Source organism: Clupea harengus, chromosome 13, assembly GCF_900700415.2.
Source record: "Clupea harengus chromosome 13, Ch_v2.0.2, whole genome shotgun sequence".
NCBI lineage: Eukaryota > Metazoa > Chordata > Actinopteri > Clupeiformes > Clupeidae > Clupea > Clupea harengus.
In genome coordinates, this window is record NC_045164.1 from 27,880,197 (window position 1) to 27,903,296 (window position 23,100).

A 23,100-nucleotide genomic window follows, 5' to 3' on the forward strand; every position below is an offset into this window, starting at 1 on the left:
GTGGAGGCACTAAACAACTTGAACAGAAGGGAATGAATGGCACGGAGTGAGGGATGTTTTTGTGAATCACAGCACATCTCGACAAGTTTATTACAAATACATACACACACGCCTATTCATATTCATTCCCACACAAACACACACCTGGCTCGGTGAGATCAAAGATGAATGTGGTCCTAAAAGTAGTTTCATTTACTCATATCCAGGTGAAGGTTGAAATGGACAGACACCTGGGCGCACAAGAAGATGTCACACATACCGGCGTGTGCATACAGGCCTCCTGAGAAATTCTTCTACATTTACCTCATGGAGACTGGAATGTTTGGAGCCATACTCATATCTAACATGTGATCTCTGCTGAGCCACTGCCCAGGTCCTGTCTAACCAGTTGAACAACAGAATTTGACTTCAGGTAAAACAGGGTGTGTGCAAACCAGGAAACCCACAACAAAGTGGTAAATGTCAGGCCATTTAATTTGCTACTGACTTTGAGACAACAGGTGAAGACTTAAAAACGTATTCAACTTGGAGGATAGAGCAGATTATTTAAGCAAACAACAGGAAATCAGGAGGCAAATTATGTTGGCTAGATAAGTTTTTGGACTCCACTGGACAGCTGGGTTGGTCCAGGCGCATATCAGTCTGCTGTTAAAGTGGCGGTTTAGTGTGAAATCACAGATGCTCCACGCCAGTTAGGTCAACACATGCGAGAATGTGTGAAGTAGGGGGCAGAAAGATCTCCGTCTCTATCTATGATGAAGATTTGTTTGTGATGATTTCGCTGCCCTCACCTTCTTGCTTTGTTTCCCTTCAACTCACCTATGGATTTTGTGTTGAAAGACAGCGTTCAGGCGGTGGTTTGACATTACAAAGCGTGTTTACCAATTTTCAGCAGGAAGATTATGTAAGTTATTCTAAGGAGCAAATTGCATGGATAAAACGCTTTTGACGTCACATTTAGGCCTCAGGCATGCCGTGTTGTTACTGGTAGTGCCCCTCAATGGATTTCCCGCAAAGTGATGCAAAAACCATGTGATACTCATGTATTAGTCTGTTATGGCTTTATCCAGTTTTTTATTTCCAATACAAAATTTGTAATAGTACATGTTGTACCAGACCTACACAGTCTAATATAGCCTGCAAAAGGCATACACAATGCATAGGCCAATCCACATTTGTTACACGAATTATTATTTTATAACGTTCCAACACCAGGCTCAACTGAAATATCCTCTACCAGGGGAGAATTTTATAATTGAGCCGTAATGCCGTGCAGTGAACATTTCACCAGTAGTTGTGCTGTGCTGCGGCAGTTGCCAGGGGGATGTACGAGGGGAGGGGGTTTGATTGGCTGAAGTAGGTCTGTTGCCTTGGCGACGGCGCAGGGTTTGGTAGCGTTGCCGTGCGGCTTGAGCGGCGTGATCTGTTCGCCGCGCGGATGGAGGAAGCAGCTGCTGCTCTCTGATTCAGTCCAAGCAGACAGGCATCTAAACGAGAACACATTGAACAGAGAACCTGAATTATATTGCTTCACAGGCACAGCGTGTATGAATGTAAGTACACGTATTAGAGTTTTTCATGTGGTGTTTTGTAGTTAGTAAACCAAACACATTTGTTTTCTTAGTTTTCCGCTAATGCTAAGAGGAAAACTGACTCATGTCACAGTAACGTAGCCAGTTGTATCGTTGTAGCAAGCATGGTAGCCCGGACGGACATTTCCTGCATTTCTCCTATTCACGACAGTGCCTTGTGGCTGTATTTGAATATGTAGTAACACTCAGGCATTGTATCTGAGTATGCTGTGTTTTACGTTCGCAGAATAAACAAATGAAATAACAACACTTTTCCGGAGTGCCCATGTGGTTGGTCGGTCGTAGCTAGTTAGCTGTGTTGTTGCTAGCGAAGGAAAACTTCTTTTGTGGTCAGTCGTAGTGGCGGAGATCACGAAAGTGTTAAATCATTTCTGTGTGCGTGTGGCGAACGTTACTGTTTGCATTAGTGCAAGGTATTTGGAACGCACAGTAACGCTTCGCCACATTTATTGTTGCATCAGATTTCTTAGCGTACCCAAAGCATTAACTGGTTCGCAAAGCGCAAATGAACTGTTTCAGGTCAAATAAATAGACTTTCCCCTAACCGTTTGTTGTTGTGTGCACTAAATTATCAAGGCTTATCACGTCATTGTCACTTAGTTACTAGGATACTTGGAGTTTTTTAAGTCTTCAAAATTGTGCGTCTTGGTTGTATAGCTCTTGTCTAACTGTCTGTAATGTATCTTGCTTCTCGTCTAATCCAACCCCGACAGATGTGTGGTGCATCTGGCGTTATAAAACTGACAATGTAACCAGCTCAGCTGCCCGCTGAAGCTAAACTGGGGCAACTTTGTAGCTAACATGGCCGGTCGGGCAGAAATGCGAATTTGTGTTGCTGTTTACTTCGTAGTTTTTTTTCACGGGGTTCGACCAAAACGACTTTGATAATCGCTTTTTCATGGTGATTTTAAAGTATGGCTCTTACTCCTTAGAGAAAAACACGTGTTTAGTACTTTCGCAAAGGAAAAGGTCAGGGACTTCGCTTGATTCTTCTCTAATTTTAACGGAGTGCTTTATGTTGTACACAGTTTACCTTAGACATGTATACTTAAAGCTCATGTTTGCATGCAGATAGGCTACATGCTCCTCGTTTATAAACGAACTCGACTTAACTACCCTATATGATTAGGTATTAATAATGGCATGAGTTATGCAATGCGATTAAAGCCTAAGGAACTTTGTGTACGACGAAACTGTTTAAAATAAAATTGATGAGCATTAGGAGGTAGATTTAAACATTTTGTAATGAACAGAATGCTTACTATCTCCACTTAACGCCAACTCATTGTCCCAGCTGATATTTCCCCCTACATGGTTCAGACGGATGACCCTTGACCCGAAGCAATCTGTTACATTGATAACTTTCAGCAAAAGCGCGGAAAAGCGGCCCCACTGATGAAACACACACGTTATAACCCTGGAGTTTCCAAAGCAATGACGACAGATTTGAAGCTGCTGTATAGGCCATACTTTGTTTATATATATATATCTTGGACTGTTCAGGACTCTATAGGTAGCCTCAGCTGTATAAATCAGTCATGAAATCTCTTAAGAGGGAAGATGGGCATCCTCTGTTGTCAGTTGTTTGCTTGTTTACAGCACAGGATGTTATTGAGAAATGTTGCCACTGATTATTACAATGTTAAGAAGTGGCACCTAGGAACACTATACACGTCATAACATGGCATATTTAAGATACTATTAGAATAGAATAGACTTTATTGTCATTGTGCATTAGATACACAACGAAATTTGTTATTTATATATGCTATTAGCATTACATGTTATTTTTAGTATTATATTGCTACTGTTTGCTCAGTTAAGTTGTTTACTAATCCCCCCCCCCCCCTACTGCGTCGACCCGAAAAGGTTTTCTGATGGATATAATAACGGATGTATGAACCTCAAAGCACAAAAGGTTAATGTCTGAGTTCACTGGAAAAAACAGAGGAACAAGTCCTTATGGAATGGATTTACAGGACTGCCCTAGATACTAAGCAATGTGTTTGAATTCAACTGAGTGTGTGTGTGTGTGTGTGTGTGTGTGTGTGTTTGTGCCTCTCTGTCATTCTGTTGTCTGCTTGGTTTGACAGGGGTGGAGTAGTAGGGTGGGGGAAGGCTAATGGGAGAAGAAATGGCCCCAGTTATCCTGTTTCATTCAACAGATGTTGTTTGCTGACAACTCTGCTCCAGATCAACGGCACACCGAGGAGTGCAGAGATAAAAGAGGAGAAACTCAAATGATCAACCTGTCGTCCGTTTACTGCCAGAAACTCAGGCCCTGGGCAGTCGCTGTGTTTTGTGTGTTGTGTGAAGTCTTGAAAACCATCTGCTGGGCTTTTTTTTTTTGTCTGTGTGTGTGTGCATGGTGTGTGTGTGTGCATGCATGCACGCTCACATGCAAATGCTGTGACACCTCCGGGGTGATTATCTGAACTCATTCCTTAACTCAAAAGTCACTCTTATCAGGACTTGAGTCATGGGAATTCCACCCTGTGAGACACTGTGTTAACAACAGCACCGCGTTCCTCATCGCTGCTGACCTTTAAACCTTTACAACATCAGAGGAGGAAAAAAAAAAAGCTGTCATAAGCAAAGGGGTCACTCCTCCAGAGCTGGAGAGAGCAAGGTTAATTGGGTAACCTGCACAGAAGCATTCATTGTGCAATGGTTTTGCCTCGCATGCAATATGGTTGGGGGTGGTTGGGGCAAGACCCGTAGGTAGAAAGCCTCCAGCCATCCACATCTGGTTGCCCCAGTGCACCTTGGGAAGACACCCTCATCATCATCATCATCACGAGTTGAATCACGCCACCACGCGTCTGCCTCTCTGCCTGCCTAGGCTCTCTCTCTCTCTCTCTCTCTCTCTCTCTCTCTCTCTCTCTCTCTCTCTCTCTCTCTCTCTCTCTCTCTCTCTCTGTGGAGTGGTTGGGGAGGAAAGCTAATTGCTTGAGAACCTGGCCACTCAAGGACTGGAGATCGCAACGCCTCTCCCCATTCTCTCCCCTCTGAAAGCAGGAGGGGATCCGTGCCCTTTAAAAGCAATTAGCACTTTGAGCTGCATGGGGAAGTGTCCAGTGGTCAGGATGTGGAGTGATTTTTGGCTCTCTGGGCTGCCGTAGTGACTGGTGCGGCTGGGGGAGGCTGGTCTCAGCTCCTTTTGTGTTGTTGGCATTGAGAAATGGAAAAAAAAAAGCCTCCAGTTTCACTCCAGGGGAAGTGGTGGTGGTGACCTCTCTAACCCCTCTTTGCTTGATTCAGTTAACGGGAAAATCTTGGAGAGATTTTTTTTTTTTCCCCCCTGCCTCTGCATCACGTTGACCTCCGATATAAATAGAATGTGCTCAGCCTACACCTTGTGTATGTGTGTGTGTGTGTGCATAGGTGAAGAAGAATGGAAACGTTATTTAGGCCATAATTGCATTTCTGTTATTTTGATGACAACAACAAGTCTTTGTTTGTGTCTTTACGTGAGAACTGTCTTGACTGGAAGGTGGTAGTTTTATTTGCCAAACAACGATGTATGGCACCCTGTTTTTGTATATTTGTTTTCACGTATTTTTTTTGTTTTCCATTTTGAGAGGAGTTTGTGAAAGGATGTGACAAAGCCGTCGCCGCCACCGCCACCTTCCTGCAGTGGCACCAGCGTCTGGGGTTTGACAGACAGGCGAGCCACTGGATTGGGGATCATTCTTTTGAAGTCTGATTTCATCACTGCGGTGCCTCACTGCAGAATTCACACAAAGAAACCTGTCTGTCTCTCGCACGTTATGGCAGGGAGGAATGGACCTGTCTCTGTCTCTGTCTCTGTCTCTGTCTCTGTCTCTGTCTCTCTGTCTCTCGCACGTTATGAGAGGGAGGAGTGGACCTGTCTGTCTCTCTGTCTCTGTCTCTGTCTCGTTATGGGAGGGAGGAGTGGACCTGTCTCTGTCTCTGTCTCTGTCTCTGTCTCTGCCTCTCTGTCTCTGTCTCTGTCTCTCTCTGTCTCTGTCTCGTTATGGGAGGGAGGAATGAACGTGTCATTTTTTTCCCATTAAGGAATGAGCGTAATAAAGTAATAAATGAATCCTCAGAAAGTAGTTGCTCTGCTTTTGTTCAGGAACCTCATTGGTGTTTTTGTGCGCTCCATGTGGATGGGTGTGTGTGTGTGTTTTTGTGCGCTCCATGTGGATGTGTGTGTGTGTGTGTGTGTGGGCTCCATGTGGGTGTGTGTGTGTGTGTGTGTGTGTTTGTGGGCTCCATGTGGATGTGTGTGTGTGTGTGTGTGTGTGTGTGTGCGCTCCATGTGGATGTGATGGTGCGGGCGTTAGTGGTGTCTCCTGACTGCTCTGCCAGGTTTCTCCGGTGACCACTCTGAGCCTGAGCTGCAGCCTCTGGTCTGCCTCTGGTCTGCCTCCATCAAGGACACACACACACACACACACACACACACACACTAGCTCATCTGCTGATATTATCTGGCCTTTGTTGGGAGGTGACTGTTCTTAATGACTGCAGCTGCACACATTTTTCATCGTCTAGCCCCCTCCCCCCCCCCCCCCCCCTCATCCCCATTATATAGTGTATCGCCTAGAGCAACGGACCAGGGGGAGGGACATCCCCATGAGCTTGCAACGCTTCAGTTGTCTTGGTTACGTGACATCAGCGTGCTGTAATTCAATATAGGTGGCTGCGCTCTGAATTTGGTTTGCAAATTTTGTACTGCTCTCCCCCCCCCCACACACACTCCCTATGCCCTCCCTGCTAAAGAGCACGTGTCATTTTGGACTTGATATTTTATGTTTGGCTATTCATCAGTACAGTGAAAGTTGACTGGATCTGTGACTCCCGATTGATTGTAGGGACTGTTGGTTTGATTTCCTGTGAGTGGTGAGCTCCTCTTTGATGTGTGTGTGTGTGTGTGTGTGTGTGTGTGTGTGTGTGTGTGTGTAGTTTATCTGTGTTTTTCTCAGTCACATGGCTCTTTTGTGTAGCCAACGCGAGGAGGGTCAGCTTGTTTTGGTGGCGCCCGTGAGTCGACTTCATAGTGTGTTTTTGCATCTCTGAATTGGTCACAGTCCCTGACTGTGCATTGAGCCTCTCGCAGCCTGTCACAACGCTGCCCTGAGCCCCTCCCATTCCTCTCCCTGTTTTCCCTCCCTTTTTGAAGCGTCCCTCCCCCTGGCTGGGCTCGCCGGAGAGGATTTAAGATGCGCGCTAGCAGCAAGCACTCTCACTCTCTTCTATTGTAAGCAATGCTAATGTGACCGTTGGCTTGATTGAGAGAGAGAGAGAGAGAGTGTGAGTGTGAGAGAGAGAGAGAGAGAGGACCTAGACTGCGCCTTATGTCACGGGCAACAATGGCTCTTTGTTTGCTCCACTCTTGGCCGAGTGAACGGGGTTTGTTTAATTGAGATGGCAGTGTGACAGCGGACTGCCCCGCTCGCTGGCCCTGGGTGAGACGGGTCAGGAGGGCAATGGTAGGGATGTGGAGGAGATCCCTCAGGACAGAAAAGGGAGATTGTTCCACCAGAAGGTAGATGATGCTGTGATGTCCAACAAACAACTGCGAAAAACAAGCAAATTGCTGAACTCAACAGGCCTCCCCATCTGAAAGCGAAGTTATGTAGGTACGCCGTTTGAGGTCAGACAGACATAGCTGACAGGTGTGGCCTTGGGGTGAACGAAGAGAGGTTCACTTCCTCATTGCTCAACACATTTAAAATGTTTTGGTAATCACATTGTTACAGCCTCTCAAATACAGAGTTGAGTTAAGTTTTGTTCAGTTTAACTGATTGTTCTTTGAATAGAGAGACAGTGCTCAGGGAACTCAACCATTCAGATAGGAAGCCATACAGACAGACAGGCGTCTTCTACACAAGTTTGATTGATTGGAGCGGGTCGTTGTTGTTGTTGTTGTTATTGTTGTTTTTAGTGTTTGACACGTACTGTGCCTGTATTGAATTGAATTGAATTCTGCCCTTAATCCTTAAATCCGGAGCTCTTGCAGAAGAGGCCGCTGGGACTATATATGTTATTCATATGGTTTGGGTGTTAACATGCATCCCACAATGCAACACTTGCCTGTGTGACGCATGTTTCAGTCAGACGATGAGAGCGGGGAGGATGGAGCAGGTGCGTTGGTGTGTCACGCTCTGATTGCCAGGCTTGGGACGGGCGTGACGGTGAAGGGTAAAGTTGGTGGTTTCACAGCTCTGAGGACCTACTTTTTCCACCTTCTTTTAGTGTGTGTGTGTGTGTGTGTGTGTGTTGCGCACAGCTTCTAGTCGAGTGTGTGTGTGTGTGTGTCGGCTGCTCTGCCGTGCTCTTGCTGTGTGTGAGCAGTACCCGTTCAGCCTGGAGAGAAGCACACGGCTCCAAGGCATGCTGCACGCCCCAGAACCCTTCATGACCCCTGACCCCTGACCCCCAAACCCTCCACACTCATGACCCCCAGTGCCCCTAAACCCTTCATGACCCCCAGTGCACCGAAACATCTATTCTCAGCTGTGCTCATGTTCGAGAGGCCTATCTATCTATGTGTGTGTGTGTGTGTGTGTGTGTGTGTGTGTGTGTGTGTGTGTGTGTGTGTGTGTGTGTATGCATGTTGTGTGGTGATGTCTTGTGTTTCAGTGTCCTACCTGTATTTGAGCTTGTGTTTGTTCTTCTTCAGGGGGTAAATGGCTGGGTCCATTGCTGAGTGGGGCCTGTGTGAACATTTCAGAGTCCAACCCCCACCCCCCCCCCCCCCCCCATGTATTAGTTGAGTCTGGAATGCGGCCAGTGGACTTCGTCCAGAGAGAAGCTATAGTGCTTTTAGGAAGAATTAGCAGAAAATCCCCCCTTCTGAGTAAGTGGAGCCTTTATGGTTGAGGGGCAGGTCCCCTCCTGCTAGTGGTGTGCAGGCCATCTCTGTGAGGTGCTTAGAGAGAGGGTGTGTGTGTGTGTGTGTGTGTGTGTGTGTGTGTGTGAGAGGGTTTGCTCGTGTCTGTGAGGTGCTTAGAGAGAGGGTCTGTGAGGTGTGTGTGTGTGTGTGTGTGAGAGGGTTTGCTCGTCTCTGTGAGGTGCTTAGAGAGAGGGTTCGCTTGTTTCTGTGATGTGTGTGTGTGTGTGTGTGTGTGTGTGTGTGTGTGTGTGAGGGTTTGCTTGTTGGAAAGAAAGGGGGGGGAAAAGACAAAACAAACACCCGGAAAAAAAACTGAACTTCCTCAAAGATAGGCTTGATGTTTCCTCTTGGGTTGCAGCCTCTCTGGAACACCCTCTCGCTGCGCAGAGAGATAAAAGTTAAAACAACAGCTCTTTCTCTGTGTGTGTGTGTGTGTGTGTGTGTGTGTGTGTGTGTGTGTGTGTGTGTGTGTGTGTGTGTGTGTATGCATGTTGTGTGGTGATGTACAGCTCTTTCTTTTTCTTTTTTGAGCGAAGGGAGAGCGCGCGGGACCTGAATGTAACGTCGGCTCGCTGCTGGCCGTCCTGTTTGCCCACGCTGCAAACGCAGAGGAGATCCATTCCTCACTGTCAGCAGGAGGGCTATTTTAGCGGCGGCGGCGGCGGCGGCTAACTCAAGGGGCTGCTATTAGAAAGATGTGGAGGGTGAGGGAAAAAAGCAGGAGCTGGCTGTTGATTATGTGCCTCGTCTCGTGAATAATGAGGCTCCAAATAGTTTTGTCATGAGCGTCGGCTCGACCTTCCTGTCCGAGTGTTTGGTGTAGCTGATCAGACCCCAGTTCCCCATTTAGCAGCCTACCCCTCCCGCTGCGTCACATGCCAACCTCCTGCAGTCCTCGGCGTGCGCCACGGCCCGTTCAGCTGACGCTCTGCAGTCCTCGGCGTGCGCCACGGCCCGTTCAGCTGACGCTCGGCGTCGGGGGGCCTCGGCCGGCTGCCACGGACGGCAGTTCTTCGAAATGGCCAGGCTTATCTGTGTTTGGAGACGCACCAGTGTGCCACCCAAGGGTGGTGCTGTGTGTGTGTATGGGGGGGGGGGGGCGTTGCTGCTATATTCAGTCCCTAACTGTGACATCGCGGCTGGGGGGTGGTGTTTGTGGGGGGGGGCGGGGGAAGGGGGGGGGGGTGGGGGGGTGTTTGTGGGGGGGGGAGGAAGGGGTGGTGTTTGTAGGGGGGGGGAGGGGTGGTGTTTGTGGGGGAGGGTAACCTTCTCTTCATGTCAGTGTCTGACGACCCAGGAGTGCGTATCTGAGTCTGCCCACTGCAACAACGTTTACATAACTAGTCGAGAAGAGCGGGCAGAATCTGACCTCACAGGTCAACTGGAGCCACAGCAGTGTGTTGGTCTGGGCCAGAGCTCATGTAGTCCATCTGGGCCAGAACTCATGTAGTCCACTGCAGTGTGTTGGTCTGGGTCATGTAGTCCACTGCAGTGTGTTGGTCTGGGCCAGAACTCATGTAGTCCACTGCAGTGTGTTGGTCTGGGCCAGAGCTCATGTAGTCCATCTGGGCCAGAACTCATGTAGTCCACTGCAGTGTGTTGGTCTGGGCCAGAGCTCATGTAGTCCATCTGGGCCAGAACTCATGTAGTCCACAGCAGTGTGTTGGTCTGGGCCAGAACTCATGTAGTCCACTGCAGTGTGTTGGGCTGGGCCAGAACTCATGTAGTCCACTGCAGTGTGTTGGTCTGGGCCAGAGCTCATGTAGTCCATCTGGGCCAGAACTCATGTAGTCCACTGCAGTGTGTTGGTCTGGGCCAGAACTCATGTAGTCCACAGCAGTGTGTTGAACTGGGTCATGTAGTCCACTGCAGTGTGTTGGTCTGGGCCAGAACTCATGTAGTCCACAGCAGTGTGTTGATCTGGGTCATGTAGTCCACTGCAGTGTGTTGGTCTGGGCCAGAGCTCATGTAGTCCACTGCAGTGTGTTGATCTGGGTCATGTAGTCCACTGCAGTGTGTTGATCTGGGTCATGTAGTCCACAGCAGTGTGTTGATCTGGGTCATGTAGTCCACTGCAGTGTGTTGGTCTGGGCCAGAGCGCATGTAGTCCACTGCTGGGATGATCAACCTCCCGCTGGAATGTGAGTAGGCGCCATTGTTGTCCTGTTGCAGAGGAAGTGTGTTTGTTTCAGGCTGTCTGTGGAGAAGAGTGGGGGAGAATGGCACTTCACTGCAGAGGAAGGCGTCACCTCAGCTGTGTGTGTGTGTGTGTGTGTGTGTGTGTGTGTGAGAGAGAGAGGAGGGCATGAGTCAGAGGTGTGGTTACAGTTTGAAAGTTTACAATTGAGTGTCGCACACTTTGTTAGAATCTTCTACACTAGCCTGACTAGCATGGATAGTCCCGATCTCTCACTCTTTTATCCCTGTGTGTGTGTGTGCGCGTCTCTCTATCTCTCTGTGTCTGTCTCTCCCCCCGTCCCTGTGTGTGTGCGTGTTTCTCTCTCTCTGTGTGTGTGCGTGTCTCTCTCTCTCTCTCTCTGTGTGTGCGTCTCTCTCTCTCTCTCTCTCTCTCTGTGTGTGTGTGCGTGTCTCTCTCTCTCTCTCTGTGTGTGTGTGCGTCTCTCTCTCTCTCTGTGTGTCTGTCTCTCCCCCCGTCCCTGTGTCTGCGCGTCTCTCTCTCTCTGTGTGTGTGTGCGTGTCTCTCTCTCTCTCTGTGTGTCTGTCTCTCTCTGTGTGTGTGCGTGTCTCTCTCTCTCTCTGTGTGTCTGTCTCTCTCTCTCTCTCTCTCTGTGTGTCTCCCCCCCCCCCCCCATCCTTGTGTATTGTGTTAGGTCAGGGCTGTTGGGGAGGGTGAAGTGCTCGCCGTATCGCTGGCCTCAGCACTTCTAGACAGTATTGATCTCTCTACATTATCTGCTCTCTTTGCAGCCGTGTGTGTGTGTGTGTGTGTGTGTGTGTGTGTGTGTGTGTGTGTGTGTGTGTGTGTGTGTGTGTGTGTGTGTGTGTGTGTGTGTGTGTGTGTGTGTGTGTGTGTGTGTCTGCAATCACACCCTGTCTGTGAGGAGCAGAACGCCCCTGTTATGATAACCTTGTGAGGGCGGGACAACTTTCTGCAGGCTATGCCTGGGGGTTGTGTGCTCACTGTCTGCATGTGTATCTCTCCGTCTCTCTCTGTCTCTCTCTCTCTAACCTGTCTCTCTAACCCGTCTCTCTCTCTGTGATCAGATGATCAATGTTGTTAACATGCCGCTGCTGCTGCTGCCGCTGCTGCTCTTGTTGTTTTTCTGGTTGTTTTTCTGGTTGTCTTCTGGATGTTGTCAGTGGTTACTTTCTATCACTTTCATTTTCATATCTCTATGTCTGTCAGTATGTCTCATTATTTCTGTCTCTCCCACTGTTGCTCATATTGTGTCTCTGTCTTTCTCTCTCCCCCTCACATTCTCATGTCAGTATGTCTGTCATTATTTCACTGTTCTCTCTTTCTCTCTCTCTCTCTCTCTCTCTCTCTCTCTCTCTCCCTCCCATTCTCTGTGTTATTGGATCTGATGGCTCAGCACCTCTGTAGATCCAGTCACTGATTAATTGGCCCCATGATGCTCTAATGACTTTTAACGTCTTAAATTAAGCTATTAAACCATTTGGGGCAACTGCTGTCCTGTTTATGTGTGTGCTTGAAACGTTTGAAGCGAAGCAGGCCAAAGGTTCATCGGTTTCCCCGTTCTTTGTGTTCCCACAACCAACCAAGAGACACCAGATGCAGCTGTGTGTGTGTGTGTGTGCTGGGCTCTCCATAGACAGGGATGCTCTCCTCCTTCACACACCCCCCCCCCCTCCCCCCACACTCTTTTGCTCTCTGTCACAAGTAGCCCATTATGGCCCGCCTCTCTGCGCCGGCAGCGGCTTTGATGCCTTTTGATAAGAGCAATGATAATGGAGATAATCATAACAAAGCTGATAATTGACCGGCGGTAATCGCGTAAAAAGCACTTTGCCGTCCTCAGACCGCCGGGTGGTGGTGGCTCCGTCTCTCCCAGCCTCTCTTCATGCCGTCGCCTATTCAAATGCGAAGAAGGTGTGTGTGTGTGTGTGTGTGTGTGTGTGTGTGTGTGTGTGTGTGTGTGTGTTGAATGGGCAGAGAGAGAGCTCGACACATGTTAATATGTCCGGGCCTCTGTGGATGAGCCAAGGTGATGGGGTTTTATGTCGTTAATCGGGATTAATATATCCCGCTCTGGTTGCTTAGCAGCTGCTGGATACACAGGCGGTGCTCATCATATCGTTCATTTGTGTGTGTGTGTCTGTGTGTCATGTCTAAAGCTCTATAGGCCTGTCACCTATTCTTGCCTGTCTGAGAATACGCCACGTTCAAATATAGCTCATATACTCAGACGTTTAGTCATGCTCGTAAACTCGAGCTCAGGCATTTCATCAGCTAGTTGTTCTTCTCTATCAAGACGTGCTGACGTGAACAAGTTCGGTGGAGAAGCTCGACTCGGAGACAGATGATGTCGCAGCTATGTCTCCCCCTGTGGAAGGAGATTGACTGTTTCTTTGTGTGTGTGTGTGTCTGCGTGTGTGTGTGTGTCTGTGTGAGTGCGTCTGTGTGTGTGTGTGTGCGTGTGCGTGTGTGTGTGTGTGTGTGTGTGTGTGTGTGTGTGTGTGTCTGTGTGTGTGTCTGTGTGTGTGTCTGTGTGTGTGTCTGTGTGTGTGTCTGTGTGTGTGTGTGTTTGTCTGTGTGTGAGGGAAGCTCTTGGTGGAGCTCTGCTTTAACGAAATTGGGCAGTTCTGTTGCCGCCTGACATGTCTGATGGCTCCATTTTTCTGAGAGTTATGATTCATCGTAGGCTCAGGACGACTTATTTATTTAAATACTGTTTCCATGACTCCTCTCAGTTCTTGCACTTATTCTCTCTCTCTCTCTCTCTCTCTCTCTCTCTCTCTCTCTCTCTCTCTCTCTCTCTCTCTCTCTCTTCCCTTTACTTCCCTCTGCCCCTCTCAGGCCTCAGTGCATTGATTTCAGTGGGCACTCCTTCTTTTAAGGAGAGACGGCAACCTCCCCTCCACCCCCGTAACCCCCGGGGCCAGACCTCCCCTCCACCCCCGTAACCCCCGGGGCCAGACCTCCCCTCCACCCCCGTAACCCCCGGGGCCAGCCCTCCCCTCCACCCCCGTAACCCCCGGGGCCAGACCTCCCCTCCACCCCCCTAACCCCCGGGGCCAGACCTCCCCTCCATCCCCCTCACCCCCGGGGCCAGACCTCCCCTCCACCCCCCTAACCCCCGGGGCCAGCCGTCCTGGAAGCCTCGGGCTCTTCCTGCTCCCTGCCTAAGTGCATGGAGTCGGCTCGCAGTCCTCTCCTCAGAGCGGTGCCTCATGCAGTCCTCTCCCAGGTCCTCCTCAGAGCGGTGCCTCATGCAGTCCTCTCCCAGGTCCTCCTCAGAGCTGTGCCTCATGCAGTCCTCTCTCAGGTCCTCCTCAGAGCTGTGCCTCATGCAGTCCTCCCCAGAGCTGTGCCTCATGCAGTCCTCTCCCAGGTCCTCCTCAGAGCTGTGCCTCATGCAGTCCTCTCCCAGGTCCTCCTCAGAGCGGTGCCTCATGCAGTCCTCTCCCAGGTCCTCCTCAGAGCGGTGCCTCATGCAGTCCTCTCCCAGGTCCTCCTCAGAGCGGTGCCTCTGACTCGCTGCCGCTGTAGGACTCAGTTGCTTACTGTGCTGCTAGGAGACCGTTGTGGGGGTGCACCTGTCTCTCACTCGGTCTCTTCTCCCTATCTCTCTCCCTCTCTTCCTCTCCCTCTCTCTCCCCCTCTCTCTCTCCCTCTCCCTCTCCCCCTCTCTCCCTCTCACTGGTAAGCAGTAGGTTATGTCCTTAGCCTGACCCACTTCTGCACTTGAAAGCCAGTGGGGGGAAAAAAGCCCTCGCCAGATTCAGAATGTGTCCATATACTCCCCCCCCCCCCTCCAAATCCAGGCCAGACTGGGACGTCTGGTGCCCATGCTGGGTGTGCCAGTGAGGGGGTGGCCTGCCTGTCTGCCTGTCTGCCCGGGTGGGTGGGTGGGTGGGTGGGTGGGTGAGCATTCAGGGGGGTGTGGATGCTGATAGTCAGAATGAGGGCAGGTTGGAGGACCCCTCAACTCGCTCGCTGCTGTCTGTCACTGAGTGTCTGTTTTGTTCTTCTCTCTCCCCCTCTCTCTCTCTCTCTCTCTCTCCCTCCCTTTTTCTCTGTCTCTCTCTCTCTCTCCCTCCCTTTCTCTCTCTCTCTCTCCCTCTCTCTCTCCCTCCCTGCCTCCCTCTCTTTCTCTGTCTTGCTCTCTGCTTCCCTCCCTTAATTGAAGTGACAGCATGGTTGTCATGGTGACGTGTAGGGCATAGATTACAGCTTGGTGTGAGCAGACAGGAGGGGCATCTCGCCGCGCTGCCGCTTCATTTGACCAGCAGCTCTTTCTTTCTCTCTCAGTGCTGCCGCTTCATTTGACCAGCAGCTCTTTCTTTCTCTCCACTCATCCATTCATCTCTCTCTCTCTCTCACCCTCTCTCTCTCTCTCTCTCCACTCATCCATTCATCTCTCTCTCTCTCTCTCTCTCTCTTCTCCTCTCTCTCTCTCTCTCTCTCTCTCACCCTCTCTCTCTCTCTCTCCACTCATCCATTCATCTCTCTCTCTCTCTCACCCTCTCTCTCTCTCCACTCATCCATTCATCACCCTCTCTCTCTCTCTCACCCTCTCTCTCTCTCTCTCTCTCTCTCTCTCTCTCTCCACTCATCCATTCATCTCTCTCTTTTTCCTCTCGCTCTCTCTCTCTCTCTCTCTCTCTCTCTCTTTCTCTCTCTCGCCTGCTCTTCCCCCACTGCTTGAAGTCCATAATTATTTTTACGGCATGTGAGGTAATACATGGGTGTTACGGGTTGGCTTTGACCTAACTGAAGTGGGGCATCACTATTTTGACTTCTCTGAAGTAAGTGCAGAGGAGCGCCGGTGACTTGTCTTTTGTCTGGAATGACTTAATGGCTTCAGTCAGATTAGCCGAGGCTGCCGGCTGCATTCAGACTGTGGAGCGCTCATGTCTATTTGGCCTCATTCATGTCACACCTAGACGGAGCCGTGGCAGGTGCGCTGCGTTCTCTTTCTTTTTTTTTTTTTTCTTCTGCTCCCTCAGTCTCGTTGCAGTGGAGGTCTCTCTCTCTCTCTCTCTCTCTCTCTCTCTCTCCCCTCAGTCTCTATGCAGTGGAGGTCTCTCTCTCTCTCTTTCAGTCTCTGTGCAGTGGAGGTCTCCTCTCTCTCTCTCTCTCTCTCTCTCTTTCTCCCTCAGTCTCTGTGTGTTGGAGGTCTCTCTCTCTCTTTCTCTCTCAGTCACTGTGCAGTGGAGGTCTCTCTCTCTCTCTCTCTCTCTCTCTCTCTCTTTCTCCCTCAGTCTCTGTGCAGTGGAGGTCTCTCTCTCTCTCTCTCTTTCTCTCTCAGTCTCTGTGCAGTGGAGGTCTCTCTCTCTCTCTCTCTCTCTCTCTCTCTCTCTCTCTCTCTCTCTCTTTCTCTCTCAGTCTCTGTGCAGTGGAGGTCTCTCTCTCTCCTCTCTCTCTCTCTCTCTCTCTCTCCTCAGTCTCTGTGCAGTGGAGGTCTCTCTCTCTCTCTCTCTCTCCTCAGTCTCTGTGCAGTGGAGGTCTCTCTCTCTCTCTCTCTCCCTCAGTCTCTGTGCAGTGGAGGTCTCTCTCTCTCCATCAGTCTCTGTGCAGTGGAGGTCTCTCTCTCTCTCTCTCTCTCTCTCCTCAGTCTCTGTGCAGTGGAGGTCTCTCCCTCAGTCTCTGTGCAGTGGAGGTCTCTCTCTCTCTCTCTCTCTCTCTCTCTCTTCAGTCTCTGTGCAGTGGAGGTCTCTCTCTCTCTCTCTCTCTCAGTCTCTGTGCAGTGGAGGTCTCTCTCCTCAGTCTCTGTGCAGTGGAGGTCTCTCTCTCTCCTCAGTCTCTGTGCAGTGGAGGTCTCTCTCTCTCTCTCCTCAGTCTCTGTGCAGTGGAGGTCTCTCTCTCTCTCTCTCTCTCTTTCAGTCTCTGTGCAGTGGAGGTCTCTCTCTCCATCAGTCTCTGTGCAGTGGAGGTCTCCTCTCTGCACCCAGAGGCTGCGGCGGCTGACCTCTCTCCTGGTACAGTAGAGAGCGTGAGGCGAGGCTTGCCTCTGGAAACCCCTTCATTAATGTGAAGCATCCTTCCCCCCTCTCATCTCGTCTCAGTTATGGCCTCTTGGTTGCAGCGGCTCGTTTCATGCTCGTCAGAGGCTAACGAGCAGCTGCGCGGAGACTCGAAGGCGAGGTAGGCGGCGATGAGAGGCCGAGAGAGCGATCATCCCGAGCCACTTGAGCAGGACCCCTTAAAGAGAGCCTTCCGCTTAAGACTGGAGCACCCAGAGGGGAGGAGAGGAGAGGAGAGGGGAGGAGAGGAGAGGGGAGGGGAGGAGAGGGGAGGGGAGGGGAGGGGAGGGGAGGGGAGGGAGAGGAGAGGAGAGGAGAGGAGAGGAGAGGAGAGGAGAGGAGAGGAGAGGAGAGGAGAGGAGGGGAGAGGAGGGGAGGGGAGGGGAGGGGAGGGGAGCCTCTCCGTCAGAGGCTTCTCAGATGCTGAAGAACCTGAAGAATCTGATGGCTGATAACTAATGTCACTGTTTCTAAGTGGTGTAGGGAGCATTATCCCCTTACTGAGTTAACATAGCTAGCCTAAACAATGCACTTTATGTTTTCACAGCCTTAGACCAGAGTACCTTGTTATACGCAGTTTAATTTTGCATGTAGTACATTTTAAAAGCCATTAACCCATTTTGTCCTCTTTCTCCCCCTTTCCTTTCTTCTTCTCGTGCTCCCGCAGACCGTCTCGGTTTAATGGGTCCAATCATCGGGATGTCTCCGGATAAGAAAGCCGAGAGCCCTGGGGTGGTGGAGGAGGGGCTGCGGGGACCGTGGGGAGGCGCGGGCACCCTGCCCGAGGCCGAGTGCGCCTCCAGCCCGCTGGCCACGCGGCTGGACCAGGCGGCCGCCGACGAGGAGCTCACCAACCTCAACTGGCTCCACGAGAACCTGCTGCAGAACTTCACGCTGGGCGGGCCAGGCGAGGCCACGCCCAGCGGCGGCAGCCCGCTCTTCGACATCGAGGGCGACCCCGCCGGCCCACTGTCCGCCTCGTCTTCGTCTTCGTCGTCGTCGTCGTCATCCTCCACGGGCGGGACTGGCCGGGGTGCGGAGCGGGACTCTGTGAAGTCCAAGCCCCCCTTCTCGTTCTCGCTGCTCATCTACATGGCCATCGAGCACTCGCCCAGCAAGTCGCTGCCCGTCAAGGACATCTACGGCTGGATCCTCGAGCACTTCCCCTACTTCTCCAGCGCCCCCACTGGCTGGAAGAACTCGGTGCGCCACAACCTGTCCCTCAACAAATGCTTCCGCAAAGTGGAGAAGAGCCTTGGGAAGGTGAGTGAAGCCAGACCCGATGAATTCCCCCTGGACCACTCTCCCAGTCGGAGCTACAGAACACACACACACACACGCACACACACACACGCACACGCACACACACACACACGCACACACACACACACGCACACACACGCACACACACGCACACACACACACACCCCCACCCCTCTCCATGAGGAGGAGGAGGAGGAGGAGGAGGAGGAAGAAGGAGGAAAGGGGCTTTGGCATGTTTGTGATGGGATTCCCTCTCTAAAACTCATTATGGCTTCCACTTGTATTTCTATTTCTATTTCTATTGATTGCCACACACCATTGAGTCCAGGCCCCTACTGTAGAACTATGAGTGTAGAGAGAGAGAGAGAACTGGAGAGCTGTGCTGTGGGAAGTGTGCTTTTTTTGGTGACCTTTCCAATGGAAGACATTAGAAGGTCTGTAGGTTTGAAGATGCCTCTTGTGGTGAGTGAGCGTAGTGGTAGTGTGGATGATTCTGTGCTTGTGGTGAGTGTATAGTGGGTCGGAGTTGATGTGAGATGGAGGTGACTGTTTGAAGGGGTTCCCGCAGATCCTTAAAAAGTCTTAAAAGGCATTGAATTCATTCATTAATCTAAAAAATAGGCATAATTGGTATTGAAGTGTCTTAAATCAATCTGTCAAAAGTCATAAAAATGCGAAGACATGGAAAGTAGGAAAGTATTTTTAATATTCATATTTTGTTTGCGGCCAGCTGCCCAGAGCAGAGGCACTGTCTGCTAGCTAGCGAGGACATGGGGAAGTGATCGACTATTCAACCAAGATTTTGCGGCATGGCTGAAACGGGTCCCAGGCAATGTATTTGGTCCACTTGCGTGGTGATTTGACGGCCTATATCAGCAGGTTTGGATCTCAGATCAGCTTGTTGCGGACGCTAACAAGAACGTGTTTGTTCTCATGTGTGAGGAGAGCCTCAACCAAACCACTAAAACCACACAGCTGGATCAGCATACTGGTGTCACGATCAAGATGATGTGTTTTTCTTCAATTTTGGTTATTGTAAAGTTGGTCTTAAGTTTCATTCTAAGTGGCATAAAAAAATTCTTAAATTTAAATTGCCTAAAGCTGTAGGAACCCTGCGTATTGAATCTTCTGCTGGTGTAGAGGTCGAGAGAGGTCACGGTCCGTGTAACATTCAAACGTGGCTGTTGACAGCAAACACGTGTATCTTAGAACAGTTTGTGGCGTAGAAGCATGCATTTCAGCCAGTTGAAGTCTATCTCATGCAGAGTTATTATGGTGTTGACATTTATACTTTTATTTAGTCTTACAGTTTAGTTTTATGATTGCTTCAGTAGTTTTAGTTTCACTTTCATTTGGAGGAACTGACTGGTGCTAGATCTGTTTGTATTTACCTTTGATGTTGGTTTGAGTTTCTTCAAGTATTATCAGGAAAGCCTTGATTTAGAGAAGCTGAAAAGGGTGGGATGGAAGAATTTATGACTCCAAATAATGTATTTATTGAATTAACCCTTTTTATAAGTCCAGTGTCTCTCTTAAGGAGCCAAACGGAACAGGACAAAGTGAAATACCAACCACAGTGCAAATCAAGGGGGGAAGTGAAAACATCTGATTTTACCTGCAATTCCATTTCGTTTTAGTTTGTGTTGCATTGTTCGTTGCAGTTTTTTTATTTAGTGGTGTTTTTTTAAATTTCAGTTTCAGACATTATTTTGTCACGGCTAGTTTTAGTTTTAGTCTTTGTTAGCTATGATTACCCTGATCCCTGCCTGGACCTCCTGCAGTCATGGTGTGTGTTAGGGTGAGTGTTCTAGTTGCAGTGTGCCACCGGTGAGTGTGTGCCACTGGTGTGTGTGTGCCAGTGTGCACCAGTTGGCCCCTCCACTGCCCTCTCATCGTGGTGATAAGGCTGGAATCTGGTCAAGGTCAGAGTCCCAGAGGAAACACACACACAACCCAGCAAGAGGGCAGTGACACACACACACACACACACACACAAAATACTGTTTACCCACAAGTGCCATTTGAGAGAGAGAGAGAGAGAATAGAATATATTTATTTGTCATTGCACAAGTACAACGAAATTAAGGTAGCAGCTCTCAGACACAAAAACAATACAAATATAGATTGAACATATATATATATATATATATATATATATATATATATATATATACATATTTACACTATAAAAACACAAGACATATAACACAACAGAGAGACAAATACAGGTCAGTTTTGTGCATTGTTAAGTGCTATGATGGCTCTGGGATAGAAGCTGTTTCTCAGCCTGTCTGTTTTTGCTATGATGGTCCTAAAGCGTCTCCCTGAGGGCAACAGTACAAGAGAGTACAGAGAGAGAGAGAGAGAGCTGTGATAATGAGAAGGCACAAGAGCAGTGGATCAGTAGTGCCCTCAGTGACTGCAGGTGGCTGAAGTCAACCTTGAAAACAGCCAAAGAATAAAAACAAACAGGCGCTAGCCTTCCCCCTCCGCAGCTGTCGGGGCCGCGCTTCTCTCACACACACACACACACACACACACACACACACACACACACACACACACACACACACCTCTGTGGGTCTGGAACAGCACAGCTCTCACACACACCTCTGTGCACAGCTCTCACACACACCTCTGTGCACAGCTCTCACACACACCTCTGTGCACAGCTCTCTCACACACACACACACACACACACACACACACACACACACACACACACACACCTCTGTGTCTGGAGCAGCACAGCTCTCACACACACCTCTGTGCACAGCTCTCACACACACACACCTCTGTGTCTGGAGCAGCACAGCTCTTCAGTTCCTCAGCTGTGGAGAACTTTGGCCTTTGGCTCATTGAGCAAAGTACAACATATCAAAGTTCATGGGTTCAGGTCCCAGGAAACACAACAAGTCACAAGACCTGTGCTCTTGAAGTTGTGTTCACCCAACGCTTCTAGTAATGGAATGCACCAACGGCATCTTCTCATCCCCTGACTTTACTGATCAATATTGATCATTGATTCCTGGTAAATCACACACACACACACACACACATGTTTGTTGTCTCCATTAGAGTGCTTTAGCGGTGGACTTCAGAGCCAATAGGACAGGTGGTTGATTGTTACTGTGGGTTAGGATTGGCTAGTCATGTAGAGATGGGAGTGGCTACGGAACCAGAATGTTGGAATCGTTTGAGCACCAGTGTTGGTGATACAGCAGACAACACACACACACACACACACACACACACACACCAGTGTTGGTGATACAGCAGACATCTCACACACACACACACACACACACACACACACACACACACACACACACCAGTGATACAGCAGACAACACACACACACACACACACACACACACACCAGTGATACAGCAGACAACACACACACACACACACACACACCAACCAGTGTTGGTGAAACAGCAGACATCACACACACACACACACACACACACACACACACACACACACACACCAGTGTTGGTGAAACGGCAGACCACACACACACACACACACACACACACACACACACACCAGTGTTGGTGATACAGCAGACATCACACACACCAGTGATAGAGCAGACATCACACACACACACACACCAGTGTTGGTGATACAGCAGACATCACACACACCAGTGATACAGCAGACATCACACACACACACACACACACACACACACACACCAGTGTTGGGGATACAGCAGACATCAAACAGTGATTTTCTCCCCCTGGGCTTTCCACGTCTTTTTGAAAAGGCACAAACTGAAACCAGAGCGTTTGTGGGGCTTTTGTGAGCCGGTGAATGACCTCACTCAGACCTGCCACAGACTCATGAACATCACACACACACACACACACACACACACACACACACACACACACACACACACACACCAGTGAATGACCTCACTCAGACCTGCCACAACACCCAAAACTGAGTCACCGAAAGCACCGGGGGGCGCCGCCGTGACCGACCGGGGGACTGATATTTCCCCAGCCCAGGAGAGGCCAGTGGCTAGCGCTAGCATCCTCACTGTGCCGCGTCGCACCGCTCCATCCCAGCCAACCCCATCCGTCTGCCGAGTGAGCAGCGCTGTGGGTTTCAAATGACACTGCCTGGTTTTGGTTGCCGCGGCAACGCTTCCTCCTTCCTGTTTATGAGTCGACTGGTAATCTGAGTCAAGGTTATATTTCTCCACCCCCCCCCCCCCCCCCCTCCAGTCACTTATCTCCCTCCCTCTCTCTCTTCCCTCTCTCTCTCTCTTTCTCTTTCTCTTTCTCTTTCCTCTCTCTCTCTCTCTCTCTCTCTCTTCCCTCTTTCTCTTTCTCTTCCCTCCTTCTCTCTTTCTGTAGCGTCTCTGTCCATCTCCTTCACACAAGTCCCTGTCTCTCTTTCCCTTCTCGGTCTGTTTTCCACTCATCCATCCTCCCTCGCTCCCTCCCTCCCTCCCTCTTTCTTCATCTCGTGCTCTACCCCTCCCTTTCTCTCGGTTTCCCTCCCGCAACCTCCCACTCCTCAGTCAGGACTGGAAAAGCACAGAAAGATAAATGATAAGAACACTGCACTCTCTGGCACACACACACACACACACACACACACACACACACACACACACACACACACACACACACACACACACACACACACACTGCACTCTGGCACACACACATACATACATACACACACACACACACACACACTGCACTCTCTGGCACACTCACACACACACACACACTGCACTCTCTGGCACACACACACTGCACTCTCTGGCACACACACACACACACACACACACTGCACTCTCTGGCACACACACATACACACACAAACCTCTGAAAAAAAAACACAGTTTCCAACCATACAACCCTTTTCTTCTGATGAGCATCAGCATATATTTCCTGCACATTTGCAATCGAGTACAGCAGCTCCTCTGGTATCACACAGGCATACACCGCGTGGATGAAACGCACCGAACATGCATAACAGGAGAGACACCGCGTGGATGAAACGCACCGAACATGCATAACAGTCATACACCGCGTGGATGAAACGCACCGAACATGCATAACAGGAGAGACACCGCGTGGATGAAACGCACCGAACATGTATAACAGTCATACACCGCGTGGATGAAACGCACCGAACATGCATAACAGGAGAGACACCGCGTGGATGAAACGCACCGAACAT

At 49.9% G+C, this 23,100-nt stretch overlaps 1 protein-coding gene across 1 annotated transcript in view; it reads left to right on the top strand.

Moving 5' to 3' along the window:
• Window positions 1-1,305: 1,305 nt before the first annotated feature.
• Window positions 1,306-23,100, top strand: part of LOC105904995 (forkhead box protein N2) — a 29,291-nt gene continuing 7,496 nt past the window's right edge. The window contains exons 1-2 of the mRNA XM_031579049.1: window positions 1,306-1,553; window positions 17,294-17,889. Of these exons, the coding sequence (XP_031434909.1) occupies window positions 17,308-17,889 (582 nt within the window). The 5' untranslated portion in view covers window positions 1,306-1,553; window positions 17,294-17,307. The remainder of the gene's footprint in view (window positions 1,554-17,293; window positions 17,890-23,100) is intronic.